The 15000-nt window shown below is 35.0% G+C and overlaps 1 protein-coding gene across 2 annotated transcripts in view; it reads right to left on the reverse strand.

Moving 5' to 3' along the window:
* Positions 1–15000, reverse strand: part of LOC106875952 (protein NipSnap) — a 52668-nt gene that overhangs the window by 10355 nt on the left and 27313 nt on the right. The window contains exons 6-8 of one of the 2 annotated variants that reach the window (XM_014924287.2): positions 14852–14995; positions 12238–12269; positions 4632–4726 (exon numbers count right to left, since the gene is read on the reverse strand). In XM_014924287.2, coding sequence (XP_014779773.1) covers positions 4632–4726; positions 12238–12269; positions 14852–14995 — 271 coding nt within the window. The remainder of the gene's footprint in view (positions 1–4631; positions 4727–12237; positions 12270–14851; positions 14996–15000) is intronic. The other variant, XM_014924288.2, reaches the window with a different exon arrangement.

The raw sequence follows: 15000 nt of genomic DNA on the forward strand, positions 1-15000 counted from the left end.
ATATATATATATACACACACACACACACACATATACATATATATATATATATATATATATCTATTTATAAATACATGTATATATATATATATAATAAATATATATACACATATATCTATAAATATATAAATACATGTATATGTATATATATATATGCATATATACACACACACATATACATATATATATATCTATTTATAAATACATGTGTATATATACATATATGTATATATATGCATATATACACACACACATGTGTGTGTGTATATATATATATATATATATATATACATATATATATATAAATACATGTATATATATATATATATATATATATATATATATACACACACACACACATATATATAGTAATCAGTATATATAGTAATGAGTTATTGTCTGTGTGATTACTGTTATACTCAGTGATTAATGTACCAACTCATGGAGGGCTTACTGAGGTATTCACTTGGATTTCTTCAATCTTCATTTCCTTTTACTAATATTGATTTTTTTTTTACACAGACACAAACCATCAAATTATTTTTCAAGAGATAGGTATTTAGTCAATTATGCCATCACCCATATTTTAACAACATGAAAAGATGGAAAGCAAAATTGACCACAACAGGATATGAACTCAGAACTCCATCCCTATCTAAGATGCCTTTTAGGAACAGTATACCACTCTGGTCCCAGTATTTGACAGGTATTTTATTTTAGAAAGAGTAAAAGCAAAGTTGATGTCGGTATGTTTTGAACCCAGAACCTAAAAGGAACTAAGTATATACTGCAAGGTATTTTGTTCAATGCTTTAATGACTCAGCCATTCCACTGCCCAATATCATTTAATATTAGCATTACTTTTTTTTTCTTGTTTCAAGAAATTACCACATTCTCATTTTTGTCTCCAAGCAAAACGAACACTGCAATAACATTAATACAAATGCATTATAAACAGTTTCAAAACACTCAATGATATATACATGCACTGTACACTCAATAATATACATGCAATATACAGCCCAATATAAAACTATCACAGAAAGCATCAGTTTGTTGTGTGTTGCTCTACTTATAAATCCTGCTTAATCCATTTTAATACTAACATCTAGGATCAACTGCAGTTCTTTAATACGAAATTCCCTGTTTTAATGTGTTCATATTTAAATTGAAATCTTCCCTCAATAACTTTTATGTAAGAAACTTTTGTTATGTACTAAGCCCAGCTCAATAAAGAACAAGTTAAATATTTCACTAAAATCCATGCAAATTCTGGATTATTTTCAAAATCAATTGAAAGTTTATAATTAAATAGTGAATGTTATGTTTTATATCCAAATCAAAACCTTCAATAATTGTAATTTTTGAAGAGACAGAGCTAGTTCTTTTCAAAATTAAATAAAATACAAGAAAAAAAATGTTTTATTAGAAATATGATTGCAACAAAAATATTAATAAATAAACATAATAAAAAAGAAGAAAAAAGTTTATCTTCAGAAAGAAAAGGAAAGAAACAAAAAAAAGGGTAAAAATGAGCTAAAAGACAAGAACTGATAAAATATGTTAGAAAGAAGATAAATAAATTTTAAAAAAATTGAGTGAAAGCAACAAAATTCTGATAATCTTCAGTGATGAATCTGTAATTGGAAGATTTTTTTTTCCACTTCCAATATAAGAACTTGTAGGGTTCCAGCAGCAGTAGTAATGGGTGAGAGAAAGGGAAGAAGAGTTAACTAGACCTTCAATTTATAAACCATATGAAAATAAAGGCTTCTGCAGTTTCAGGGCTTCTAACAAGGGAAATAATGTGTGTATATGCATGTGTGTGTGTGTAAAGATACATACATATATATAACATATATGTATATATAAAAAATACATAATATGAAACATATATATTATATATATAATATAATATTATATTTTATGTATGTATAATTTGTAAGATATATATAATATGCATAATGAAATAAAGAATGAGAAAAATAAACAATCTGTATTATTTCAGAAATTTAATGTGTAAATTTAATGTGTAAATTTGTGTGTATAGATAGATCTCTTTTTTTTAAAATTCTCTGGCTCGTATATCTCTATTAAGAAACATTTCTTGCACATCTCCCTCACCAGCCTCTGAGGCAATGCCTTTTTCCATTTTGTCTGCTGAGGCCATGAGAAATGTTTTTTAACAAAGATATGCGAGATGTATGATAGGTGTATAGAATGTATAGAATTTGAAATGAAGCAAGAAGAGATACACGAGTAAGAGTAGAAAAAAGAAAACAAAGAGAAAATTCTTAAGCAATGCAAAGAAATATTGAAACAAAGTGAAGCAAACTACATTTAGAATGGCAGAGATCTACCTTGGCATAAAAAGCAACACCACACTATGAAATATTAAGAAAAAACAATCTAGCTTCACCAGCAACATTATGAATGTGCATGTGTATGTATAAATAACATATATTATAAAATATGTACATATTATATATATATGTATGTACTCACGTATAAATATATACATATATACATTTTCATATATCATAGAACATAATGTATTTTATATAGACATATTTATAACAAACACATATGTATATAAAAATGTATGTGTATATCATAATATATATATATATATATACATATATATATACACACACACGTTATATAATATATGTGTATATCTACTGTGTTTTTATATATAAATATGAACATTTTCACTTAAACTTTGGTGTGTGCGTGTGTGTGGGTGCTTGTATGTGTATACATGCATGTACCCTTTCCTTCCCATTGCTTAACAACTAGTGTTAGTTTGTTTATGTCCCTGTAACTTAGTGGTCCAGCAAAAGTGTACTAGGACCAATTTGTTTGACCAAAACTGTTAAAGCTGTGCCTCCAGCATGGTTGCAAGCCAATCATCATCATCATCATTTAACGTCCGCTTTCCATGCTAGCATGGGTTGGACGATTTGACTGAGGACTGATGAACCAGGTGGCTACACCAGGCTCCAATCTGATTTGGCAGAGTTTCTACAGCTGGATGCCCTTCCTAATGCCAACCACTCAGAGAGTGTAGTGGGTGCTTTTATGTGCCACCGGCACAAAGGCCAGTCAGGCGGTACTGGCAACGGCCACGCTCAAAATGGTGTATTTTACGTGCCACCTGCACAGAAGCCAGTCCAGCGACACTGGCAACGACCTCGCTCGAATGTCTTTACACGTGCCAGTAAGGCGACAACTGGAACAAATTTTTCTGTTGATTGTTTCCAGTATTATGATATATGTATGATATCTGTTATTAAGATATTAAAGAAAGAGCGTTTATTCTAGTTCTGATGTTCTCTTAGTTTCTTTCCCATGTTCTCATGGTTTGTTTATATTAAATGCTTTGCAATTTTTTAGCATTTTTTCTTAATCCTTTCCAATATATAAATAAATTTCCATTTTCACAGTAGTAAAGAAGTAAGCTGTCTTGACAATATAAGGTCTATTATTAAAACTGAAAATATTGTCGAATGTGGTCAGTGTTCTTCACTATTATTAAAAGGAGACAGAATGCTAAAATCATCCTTCTCTTAGAATGAAGAAATATATATATATATATATATATATGTGAATGAAAACCAAACAGGCGCAGGAGTGGCTGTGTGGTAAGTAGCTTGCTTACCAACCACATGGTTCCGGGTTCAGTCCCACTGCGTGGAACCTTGGGTAAGTGTCTTCTACTATAGCCTCAGGCCGACCAAAGCCTTGTGAGTCGATTTGGTAGACGGAAACTGAAAGATGCCCATCGTATGACGTATGTATGTATGTGTTTGTGTGTCTATGTTTGTCCCCCTAGCATTGCTTGACAACCGATGCTGGTGTGTTTATGTCCCCATAACTTAGTAGTTCGGCAAAAGAGACCGATAGAATAAGTACTGGGCTTACAAAGAATAAGTCCTGGGGTCGATTTGCTCGACTAAAGGCGGTGCTCCAGTATGGCCACAGTCAAATGACTGAAACAAGTAAAAGAGTAAAAGAATATACTGAAACTCTGTTTAAGTGAAATTGTTTTAAGAACCAGATAAACCAACTGAAACTGTTCTTATGTATATATAAAAACACATACACAAGCGTGTATGATACATAAATATATATAAACACACATGCACATCCCCTAACATTCATGCATACTCGCACACAAGTAGACTGTCTTAATATTAAACAAAGCCAGAGCAGAATGCATATCAAAACAGAAATATTAATAAATAAAAAAAATAGTACCATCCATTTATAAAGAAGATAAAAACGACTATATTTATTGCAAGCAATGGAAGCTGCAATTGAAAACAGCAACATGCAAGTAGAGATATACCCCTTTGACACAAAGAGAGTGTGTGGCGGGGTGACATCTACTTCTACACTACAAATGAAGGGGTGGAGGTAAAGCTGTAACAGTGCTAATGATTAACTAATTAAAAGAAAGAACGCACCCATTAGAGACATTCACACACAAACATACATGGAAATGGTGCACTGTGTATAGTTAGATTTATTTGAAAAAAAAAAAGAAATGGAAATCTATCTCCGCCCCACACATTGCTGGTGTAGGCAAATCTGCTGTGCACAGTGCAGTCGTGCAGATGGAAACTTACCCCACAAGTGGTGAGCTGTATACAGGTGTCCGATGGACGAAAAGAAGCCTGCAACGGCTTCATTGTTGGTGCGCCGATGCTGGATACCACGAGCCCTAGCAGGAGAATTGCAGAGAGGAGAGGTGGGCAAGGTTTCTTAAAAAAAACATGTATAAATTTTTCACATGTGCACAAAACCAAAACCAAAACATTTTAACCTTAAACGTGAAAAAGGAACAAAACAAACAAATAAATACAAATTGCATGTACATACTTACGCATACATGAAATCCATTTCATAAAATGATGAACATATAATACGTTAAAAAATCAAAAACTAGCCCTTACTGTTGAGTAGTGGAAGCTGTCTGTGACTGATATTGAAGCCTTGATGTGAATATAGCAACTTAACTTTTGGCATTTGAGAGCGATATCTATAACATGAAAGTTCAAAGCAGGTCAAACTGAAGATATTAACTCCACCACAACTAGCACCACCAAAAATATATCTTTACCTTTAAATTTCCCCCTTTGAAAACTTCTAATAATAGTTACTTTGAGTCTGATGCCAAACTTACATGGAATAAAGCAGAATGAAAAAAAATATACACCTAGATGGAAAGCTGAACAATTACTAGTGATATTCTCAGATGACCTGGTAGTTATTCCTGATGATGTTAGCTGAGCTGTGATCATGTGGAATAAAGTGTTCAGTCAAGAAACACATTGACATATGAGCTGTTGAAAATGAATTCAAAGAACTATGAGCTGGTAGCAGCCTAATTACTCCATCAACTCAGCCAATTTGTTTCTTTAAGAGGAAACAATTATATTTTGTTCCTGTATTTTTAAATGAATGAAAGAAAACATTATCTGTATCTTTCTTATGAGGAAGACACCATAGACAACTAGAAACATCTAAAAATAAAATCGTAGATAAGTGAAGCAGCCAATAAAGGGAAAGAGGAATAAGACAGAGGATAGCAATGCTTTGATTTCCAAATCCAAAAGTTTGGCAGCAAGGTTAACCAAAACATAATTACGAGCATCCCAAGAAACCAATAACAACAGTAACATCCTACCCTTACCCCTAACCCCTTCTCAGATAAAATACCATCATAGATGATTTGGTACCTGTATTTCCTAGAGCAAAGTGAATTGAAGTGGAATTAAGTGGAATTAATTGAATTATCATGACATGCAACAAAACAATATCAATAAAATATGGATTCCCTTCATTTTTTTTTAAAACCCAATAAAAGAATATCCTATGAAGTCAGCTACTTTCTTTATATTCTCATACTTATAATAATAATATTTCTGTTTTTAACCCTAGGTCAAATTTGATTGAGCAGATTTTTCTATGATCAAATACATTTCAGCTGTGACCGTTCTGTTTTCTTTGGGATTATCTTTGCCAGTGTATCTTTTCTAAAGATGCAATGGTGTGATTTGAAGAAGATTTGGTTGCTATTTCTAATAGCTTAAGTGACAACATAGCAGCTTCTTTTCACTAATGATGTTGGTTAGTTGTGTAATACTGTTGGGTCATGTCATCTTCCATTGTATATCTGCTCAGTTAATGGGTTGCTGTCAAAGGCCTGCTGAATTGTTGAGTCCCCTCTGAAGAACTACTGGGTCATTGGGTTACTGCTTAAGGCTTGCTATGTCATTTAATTACACTACTAATAACCTCTTTAGTTTACACGTTGTGCTTCAAGAGAGAAATACCTTCAAGTGATCCCCCACATCCCTAATAGCCTTATTTAGGCTCACACGGTAACTTGAACCGAGCACCCTAGCCCAACAAAACAGCCATCAATTTGGTGGAATTCTGCTTTATGCACACCATACAACTCCTCTTAACTTTCTTATTTTTTGGAATTTTCATAAAAGTTTTGCGAATTTGTTTTCTATTCATGGGAATTCATACGACTACAAAAACAAAAATAAAATTTGGTGCATGATTTAAGACCTATTTAGCTGTTATTTTTAGCACATCTCACGACCACCTCATAACCTCCCCTTTGTTTGTCACTCTGACATATTGATGTTCTTCAATATCATTTATCTCATAAACACATTTAATGGTCCATTGCTGCGATTTAAGCCAAAAATTTGAACTGTTCAAATTTTAAATTGATTTAAAAAGAAAATTACAAAAAATGAATAAAAAAAAATTTTTTTGATAATTTTTTCATAGTTGTGTGAATTCCCATACATAGAATACAAATTCACAAATATTTTATGAAAATTCCAAAAAATAAAAAAATTATGAGAGGTTATATGGCATGCGTAAAGTAGAATTCCACCATAAATTTTAAATTCCTCCACTACATACAACTAGGTTGACTCTCCCATTTGTATTGACTGTCACAGACTACAACAGACAACACAGGTATCTTGCAAGGTGGTCTTATTTCTTTATTGCCCACAAGGGGCTAAACATAGAGGGGACAAACAAGGACAGACAAAGGGATTAAGTCAATTACATTGACCCCTGTGTGTAACTGGTACTTAATTTATCGACCCCAAAAGGATGAAAGGCAAAGTCGACCTCGGCGGAATTTGAACTCAGAATGTAGCGGCAGACGAAATACCACTAAGCATTTCGCCCGGCGTGCTAACGCTTCTGCCAGCTCGCCGCCTTGCAAAGTCTTCTGATAAACAAGACCAGCCATGCTCTTTCTCTTTCGTTTATGAGACATAATGAGACAATACGAGACATATAATATGAGACATAATGAATGTCAGGTCGAGGTAGTAAACTACTTCCCACTTCATCATAAGTTAAGGTCTTACTACAGACATTATGCACAATTCTGTTTCCCTAACTTTACCTGGCTGACAAAACCAAGTTCTACTCCCTATTCTGAGTTAAGCAGTTAATAGTGATAATAATCGTTACTGTCATCATGATCATCATCATTATCATCATTACTGTTAATTGTTATTACTAACAACAGTACACCTGGAATTCCACAGCTATTTTGAAAACTGTAAGATGGTTGCAAGTTTATAGAGAACCATGAAATAAGTGCTTTTAAAATCATATTCCTTTATTCTTTTACTGGTTTGTCATTTGATTGTGGTCATGCTGGAGCACCGCCTTGAAGGGTTTTAGACAAACAAATTGACTCTAGGACTTTTTTTTTTATATCGGTCTCTTTTGCCGAATTGCTAAGTTACAGGGACATAAACACACCAACACCAGTTGTCAAGCGGTGACGGGCAGACAGACACAAAGACACACACATATATATATATGACGGGCTTCTTTCAGTTTCCATCTACCAAATCCACTCACAAGGCTTTGGTTAGCCCAAGGCTATAATTGAATACACTTGCCCAAGGTTCCAAGCAGTGGGACTGAACCTGGAACCAGGTGGTTGGGAAGCAAGCTTTTTAGCACATAGCCATGCCTGCACCATATATATATATATATATATATATATATATATATATATACATATATATATATACACACACACACATTTGATTCTTTAGACAGAACAGAAGTTTCCTATAGGTAGTACTGAATGTTCAGTCACAGATGACAGCATCCCTGAAAACTCTTATTATTATTACTAGATGTTACTTGTAAGATGGATTTGGCTATTGGCTGAGTCCATCATAGCAATCACCCAGCTGCTCTCCTTTAATAGGACAGGGCAGGCAGTTCAGGGGTCAGGAGGCAACAGCATCAAGGACTAACGACAGACACTTACCCCTTCAGTCAAACCCTCAACAACATTTGCAAGTTGGAAAGACAAATGAAGGAGGAGAAGGAATTGCTCTCCAATGAGGTGAGTGACTGTGGTGAAAATGGTAAAAGTGGATGGAACTACTCTAAGCATGTGCCTGTAAGTTGGAGAACAATGGTTGGGAGAGGGCAGCTGCCCTTGGTGGTCAGGGTGATCTCGGATCTCTGAGGTTCTTTGACTGGCCAGGTTCTACTCCCCACTCCTCAGTTGAGTGCTTATTGGTAGGAAAGACATCTAGCTGTAAAAAAGAATAATTACTCTAATATTAACTAATTTAATTATGTAAAGAGCAAAAAAAAAAACGATGTAAAAAAAAAACAGTAAAAGAAAGCTACTACAAGAAAATATTTAATGTAAAATTTAATGTAAAAAAGAAACTGATTGATATGGTTTCAAATTTTGGCGCAAGACTAGCAATTTTGAAGGAAGGGTAAATTGATTACATCAACCCCAGTGTTCAACTGGTACTTATTTTATAGACCCCAAAAAGATGAAAGGTTTACCGTAGAAAAATTTGAACTCAGAATGTAATGTAAAGAGCAAGAGGAAATGTTGTTAAACATTTCATCCAACTCACAAATGATTCTACCAGTTTACCACCTTAAAAGAAAGGATAATTAATAATGTGTCTTCATATATGATTATAACACCTGTAATATAAACCTAAAAATTTATATTCTTTTTGGCCTAGGAACTGTAGAGTTTAGTTATTTCTTCCTGCTTTTTCACATTGACGTTTATGAATTATCTTGGTTGTCTGCCACTTTCACAGCAGCAACTTGATATGAATCAGGCAACACAACAGCTACAATCTTTCTAAGTAATTCTTTTTAAAGCCAACTATTTTGAAAATGAAAATGAGTGAAAGAGAAAGCAAATGGGAAAGAAGAGAGAGGGGGAGAGAGATGGAATTATATAGATATATATATATATATAGATACACATGTACATGTAGATATATCTATACATACAAAGAGATACATGGGGCTATATAAAACACAAATGCATACAGATACATCAACACGTAGTTCTTCAACTTGCTTTATCCATCACAATCAATGCCCAGCTGGAGTACCACCTTCAAACTTAAATGTTCTCCCTGTCTTCTCTTCTTCTTTCTATAGCCAGGAGACCAATGCCTTAACTAAAATTTTCAGTAAATGTTGCATGTCTAGCTGATGGATCAATGAATTTGAGAGAGGCTACCCTACTCCAGAAGCATTTTCTGCAGATGGTTCATTGGTACATCAAAGAGAGGCACATCAAGATGTCACTTAAAAATCTCAGAGGAAATTTGGTCACAATTTATAAACCATTTGCAGCATAGCCCGGCATTGCCCGGGATTAAGTTAGGATTATTAAGCTAATCAAGCGCTTTGTTTCAAACCAAACTAAGTAACACCAACATGAAATTTGAGCAAAATCCATTGTAATTGGTAAACACTTGGATGAAAATGGGTTGCAGACAATTTTTCCACTCATCAATTGTTTTTGTTTTTTTTTGGAGAACTTAAAGCATTCAAAGTTCCCATGAGTTCTAAGTAACGCCAGCATCGAGTTTGAACAAAAATACATCAAAACTGGTAAAAGTTATGGTTGAAAATGGGGTGTAGCCAATTTTAGTGAGAAATCCTATAAGAAATCAGTTTATCGATTTTTCATCCTGATTGAATGGAAAATCCCACAAGGAATCAGTTCATTGATTTTTCACCCCAAATAAAACTTAACCGAACACAACATTGCTGATTCAAAAAATCTATATTTATACTTTAAAGTTACTTTTCACACCCAACCCAGTTCTGCAGAATCAGTGTCACAACGGAAACGCATGGGCCAGGAGTTTGACCGGCAAAGGTGATCAGGTTGCACATGTCGGAGCCCTTTTGAAACCACTACCCCCATCATCTAACTGCCCACCCCCTAGTTGGGAGCCCTTCTGGCAAGGAAAATAGAATGCCCAAAAGGGCTCCTGATCCTCTGTGTCAGAAGAGGTTATGTTCAGATCACAACTAAACCTTAACTTAAGCTAACCTAGCGAAAGGGGGATCAGGAGCCTCTAAAAGGCAGCAACTAATCCTGATCTAGGACTAACCCCCTCCTAGGGGTACTATCAGTCAAAGCTGTATTGAAGATATGCACTAGAGAAGGTTGCATCGAAGGTTTGCACAGTATTATATACACACACACACATACACAATATAAATGTCACATTTTCTACTATATATATATGTTTAATAATGAGCCATGTAATTCACACTCTGGAAAATTCATTTCTGTAAAATGTTGAGAGTGGGTAAAATTTCCGAGGCTTCCACCTCACCCCACCCAGTTTTTTGGACCCCTTAACATATTAGGAGGTCACAGGTATTCATGCAATGAAAAAAAAAAAGAAATTCCCAATGATTCTGGGAAGGGGGGGGGGGGCTCACCCCACACCCTTTTTTCCAAACGAAAATAAGGGATTTGCAGCATATTAGGAGGTCAGGGTACTTGATTCCACAAAAAAAAAAAAAAAATCCAGTTTTTAATTTTTTTTTCCTTAGTGAAAATCATGAAAAGATTAATGGGGGTGGGGGTGAAATCTCCAGGGTTTCCACCCCACCCCACCCCGTTTTTCAGATCCCCAAATCACAGAAAACCATTTAACGAAAAAAAAAAAAAATTCCAATGATTCCGGGATGGAGTGGTGGTGTTCCCCTCCCTCGTCTTACCCCACTTTTTTCCAAACGAAAAAAAGGGATTTGCAGCATATTAGGTCACGGTACTTAATTCCATGCAAAAAATCCAAGTTTAAGTTGACAAAAACACAGCCATGGTCATGACCAATGTCCACCTAAAATTGGAGAGACATGCGTGCTAATTACATTAATTACATGTGGACATGCATGAATTACATTCACGTACACACACACACATCCTGCCTTTTATAGATATAGATTAAGGATATAATATTCCAAACAAAGACCTTTAAATGCCAAACTGTTGCTGTAGAGGCTTCTGAGACAAGAACTTCAGGAAAGAGATGTTTAGATATGACATTACCACTGATTTCTATTGTATTTTATCTTGAGTACCTATGTTTGAAACAAAACTTTTGAGTATCTTCCACAACATACAGCTCTCATCGACATTCCAAAGAGTAAAGATTAACCCTTTAGTGTTCAGATTAATCTGCCAAATGCAATGGTCATACATTCAAATTGCTTTGAATTAATCATGCATTATCTCATAGTTTTGAGATTACAATGATGTGATTGTTTATTTTCAGAATGACATTGTAGGGTAGGTGTGAGAGGCTGGAGCTGGCCAGTTTGAACACCAAACTGGTAGAATATATAGGTGGCATATGGCTGGTTTAAATGCTAAAGGGTTAAATGTTCAACAATGTTCCATAGGTATGTATTTACTTAGAAACTGAAATATATGTTATATACGTGCAATCATATGTATATGTGTTTGAATGTAAGTATGATTTTATCTTTTAAATGGCTTAGTCAGAAGAGAATCAGGGTTGCTGTGGTTTGAAGGGAAGAATTTATCCTTAGCTCAACAATCTGGCTCAGATGCTAGGATGTTTAGTGGACCAGGGGACCAGGTAGTGGCATTGAACCAGGCAAAAGATTAAGTCTACCACTCAAGAATTAGTATAGTCTCTCTGACAGGCTTTCACAGTCTCTGTGAGCCAAATTTCAAAAACAAAAATAAATAAATAAATAAAAATTGCTTTGGTTGTCCTGAAGCTATGACACAAGACACTCGCCAAAAGAGCCACATAGTGGAATTGAAACCCCACACCAACCTACCACCATTGTTGCATTGCTAACTACTTATCCACAAAGGATAGACAGATATTCATTACTCACCAATTGTTACCCCACTCAATCATGGTACCAGGCTGAAAGACAAAATAAATAAAAAGTCAGGCATTTCAATACATGACAGACAAACAAACATCTGCTATTTCATTAGTGAAATATCAAACAAAAAGGAGTTAATATTAAAATACAGATGCTATTAAGTATGCACATACTAAGCTTTCTGCAAGATAATCACACCTTCCCTACACCACCCCTCCTCATTACACACAAGTTTTCATATCTGCATGTGTGTGGATTAACCTAAATAACTATTACATTCTACTACGACTTCTCTTGTTCATTATAATCAACATATGTGTGTGTGTGTGTGTGTGTGTGTGTGTACTGTGGACTCTCCTGTTGTAGACAACAATTGAGGGTTCCCATAATTCCTAGCTGAACAAGCTGTACAGACGATTTACTCTTTTACTTGTTTCAGTCATTTGACTGCGGCTATGCTGGAGCACCACCTTTAGTCGAGCAAGTCTACCCCAGGACTTATTCTTTGGAAGCCTAGTGCTTATTCTATCGGTCACTTTTGCCAAACCGCTAAGTTATGGGAACGTAAACACACCAGCATCGGTTGTCAAGCGATGTTGGGGGGGACAAACACAGACACACAAACACACATATATATATATATATACATATATACGACGGGCTTCTTTCAGTTTCCGTCTGCCAAATCCACTCACAAGGCTTTGGTCGGGCCTAGGCTATAGTAGAAGACACTTGCCCAAGGTGCCACGCAGTGGGACTGAATCTGGAACCATGTGGTTGGTAAGCAAGCTACTTACCACACAGCCACATTATCATGTCATGCAACAAAACAATATCAATAAAATATGAATTCCCTTCATTTTTTTTTTAAAAAACCAATAAAAGAATATCCTATGAAGTCAGCTACTTTCTTTATATTCTCATACTTTTAATAATAATATTTCTGTTTTTAACCCTAGGTCAAATTTGATTGAGCAGATTTTTCTATGATCAAATACATTTCAGCTTTGACCATTCTGTGTTTTCTTTGGGATTATGTTTGCCAATGTATCTTTTCTAACAATACAATAGTGTGATTTGAAGAAGATTTGGTTGCTATTTCTAATAGCTTAAGTGACAACATAGCAGCTTCTTTTCACTAATGATGTTGGTTAGTTGTGTAATACTGTACAATTAACCCACTCCCCTCCATCAAAAACAGATGTGTGATGTACCACAAATCAGATGTTGAAACGATCACAGAACAATGTGAAATGAAGTGTTTTATTCAAAAAAACAATACGCCATTTGGTCTAGGAATTAGCACCAGAATCTTGTGATTGAAATTGCAACATGCTAACCATAAGGCCACATTCCTTCAAAACACACATACATACATACCCATTATATACATAAGTATATGAATAAAAGTTCTCAGATGTGTACAGTGAAATATATTAGCAATGATGGATGAATAACTCACAAATGGAGTTAACTTGTCTTTGCTTTATTTATTCATATACAAGCATAAGCATTATCAATTCACACACACACACACACATATATATATTCTGTTTGAATGCTGCTATTTCCAAATCAAGAAACCATGTAAGGCCTTCCTAGTTGGAATTTGAAGTCAGAATGTAAATTGTTCAGTTGTAACAATTCTGCCAATCTTCTGCCACCATTTTAAATAGCTAGATGTAAAAATTTCTTCTTTAGGCACAATATTAATTTTGCTACAATTAATTCTTCACACACACACACACACACACACACACACACACACACACACACACACAATGGGCTTTTTTCAGTTTCTGTCTACCAAATCCAATCACAAGGCTTTGGTTGGTCTGAAGTGAGGTAGAAGACAGTGACACTGAACCCAAGACCATGTGTTTGGGAAGTGAGCCTTTTAGCCACACACCCACACTTGGCTTAGTGGTTAAAATAATCAGCTCACGATCGTAAGGTCGTGAGTTCAATTCCTGGCAATACGTTGTGTCCTTGAGCAAGACACTTTATTTCACGTTGCTCCAGTCCACTCAGCTGGCAAAAATGAGTAGTACCTGTATTTCAAAGGATCGGCCTTATCACATTCTGTGTCATGTTGAATCTCCCCAAGACCTGCATAAAGAGTACACGTGTCTGTGGATTGCTCAGTCACTTGCACGTTAATTTCACAAGCAGGCTGTCCCATTGATCAATTAATTGGAACCTTCGTTATCATAACCAACAGAGTGCTAGTATATGAACCCTCATTAAATGTATTCTTAGAAGCCAAGTGTGTCTACTTTAACTGATTGTCTGAGTTAACCAATGGTCAGGGTTAACATTAAATACATATACAGAGGTCATTGGTCAGCACCCATGCCAGACTAGATTAACCAAAACCTTTGATCAAATGAATTTCAGCCATGACCATTTTGTTTTTTTTTCATTAAGCACCGTATTATACAACGTCCTTTTCTTCTTTGTTTTATTTCAAGACGGTAGAATATGATATGAAATTTGATTGCTATTTCTAGCAGATTGTCAACCATGTAAAAGCTGTTTTATTGACTTGAGAGAAGAATTATTAAATATGGTGGACAATATGAACAGAAGACCTTAGAAGGTACATTCAAATCTAACTTACCTTCAACACATAACTACGCAACTCGTAGATGTGACTGCGGTCAGGTGATGGTGTTTCACGTGGCCAAAAGCTAAAACGTAACAAAATCTGGTTACGTCGAGAACGTAACATCTTGTTACGCTTTGATCGGAACTCCAAGAAATCCTGAA

Source organism: Octopus bimaculoides, chromosome 16 (genome assembly GCF_001194135.2).
Source record: "Octopus bimaculoides isolate UCB-OBI-ISO-001 chromosome 16, ASM119413v2, whole genome shotgun sequence".
NCBI classification, from domain to species: Eukaryota; Metazoa; Mollusca; class Cephalopoda; order Octopoda; family Octopodidae; genus Octopus; species Octopus bimaculoides.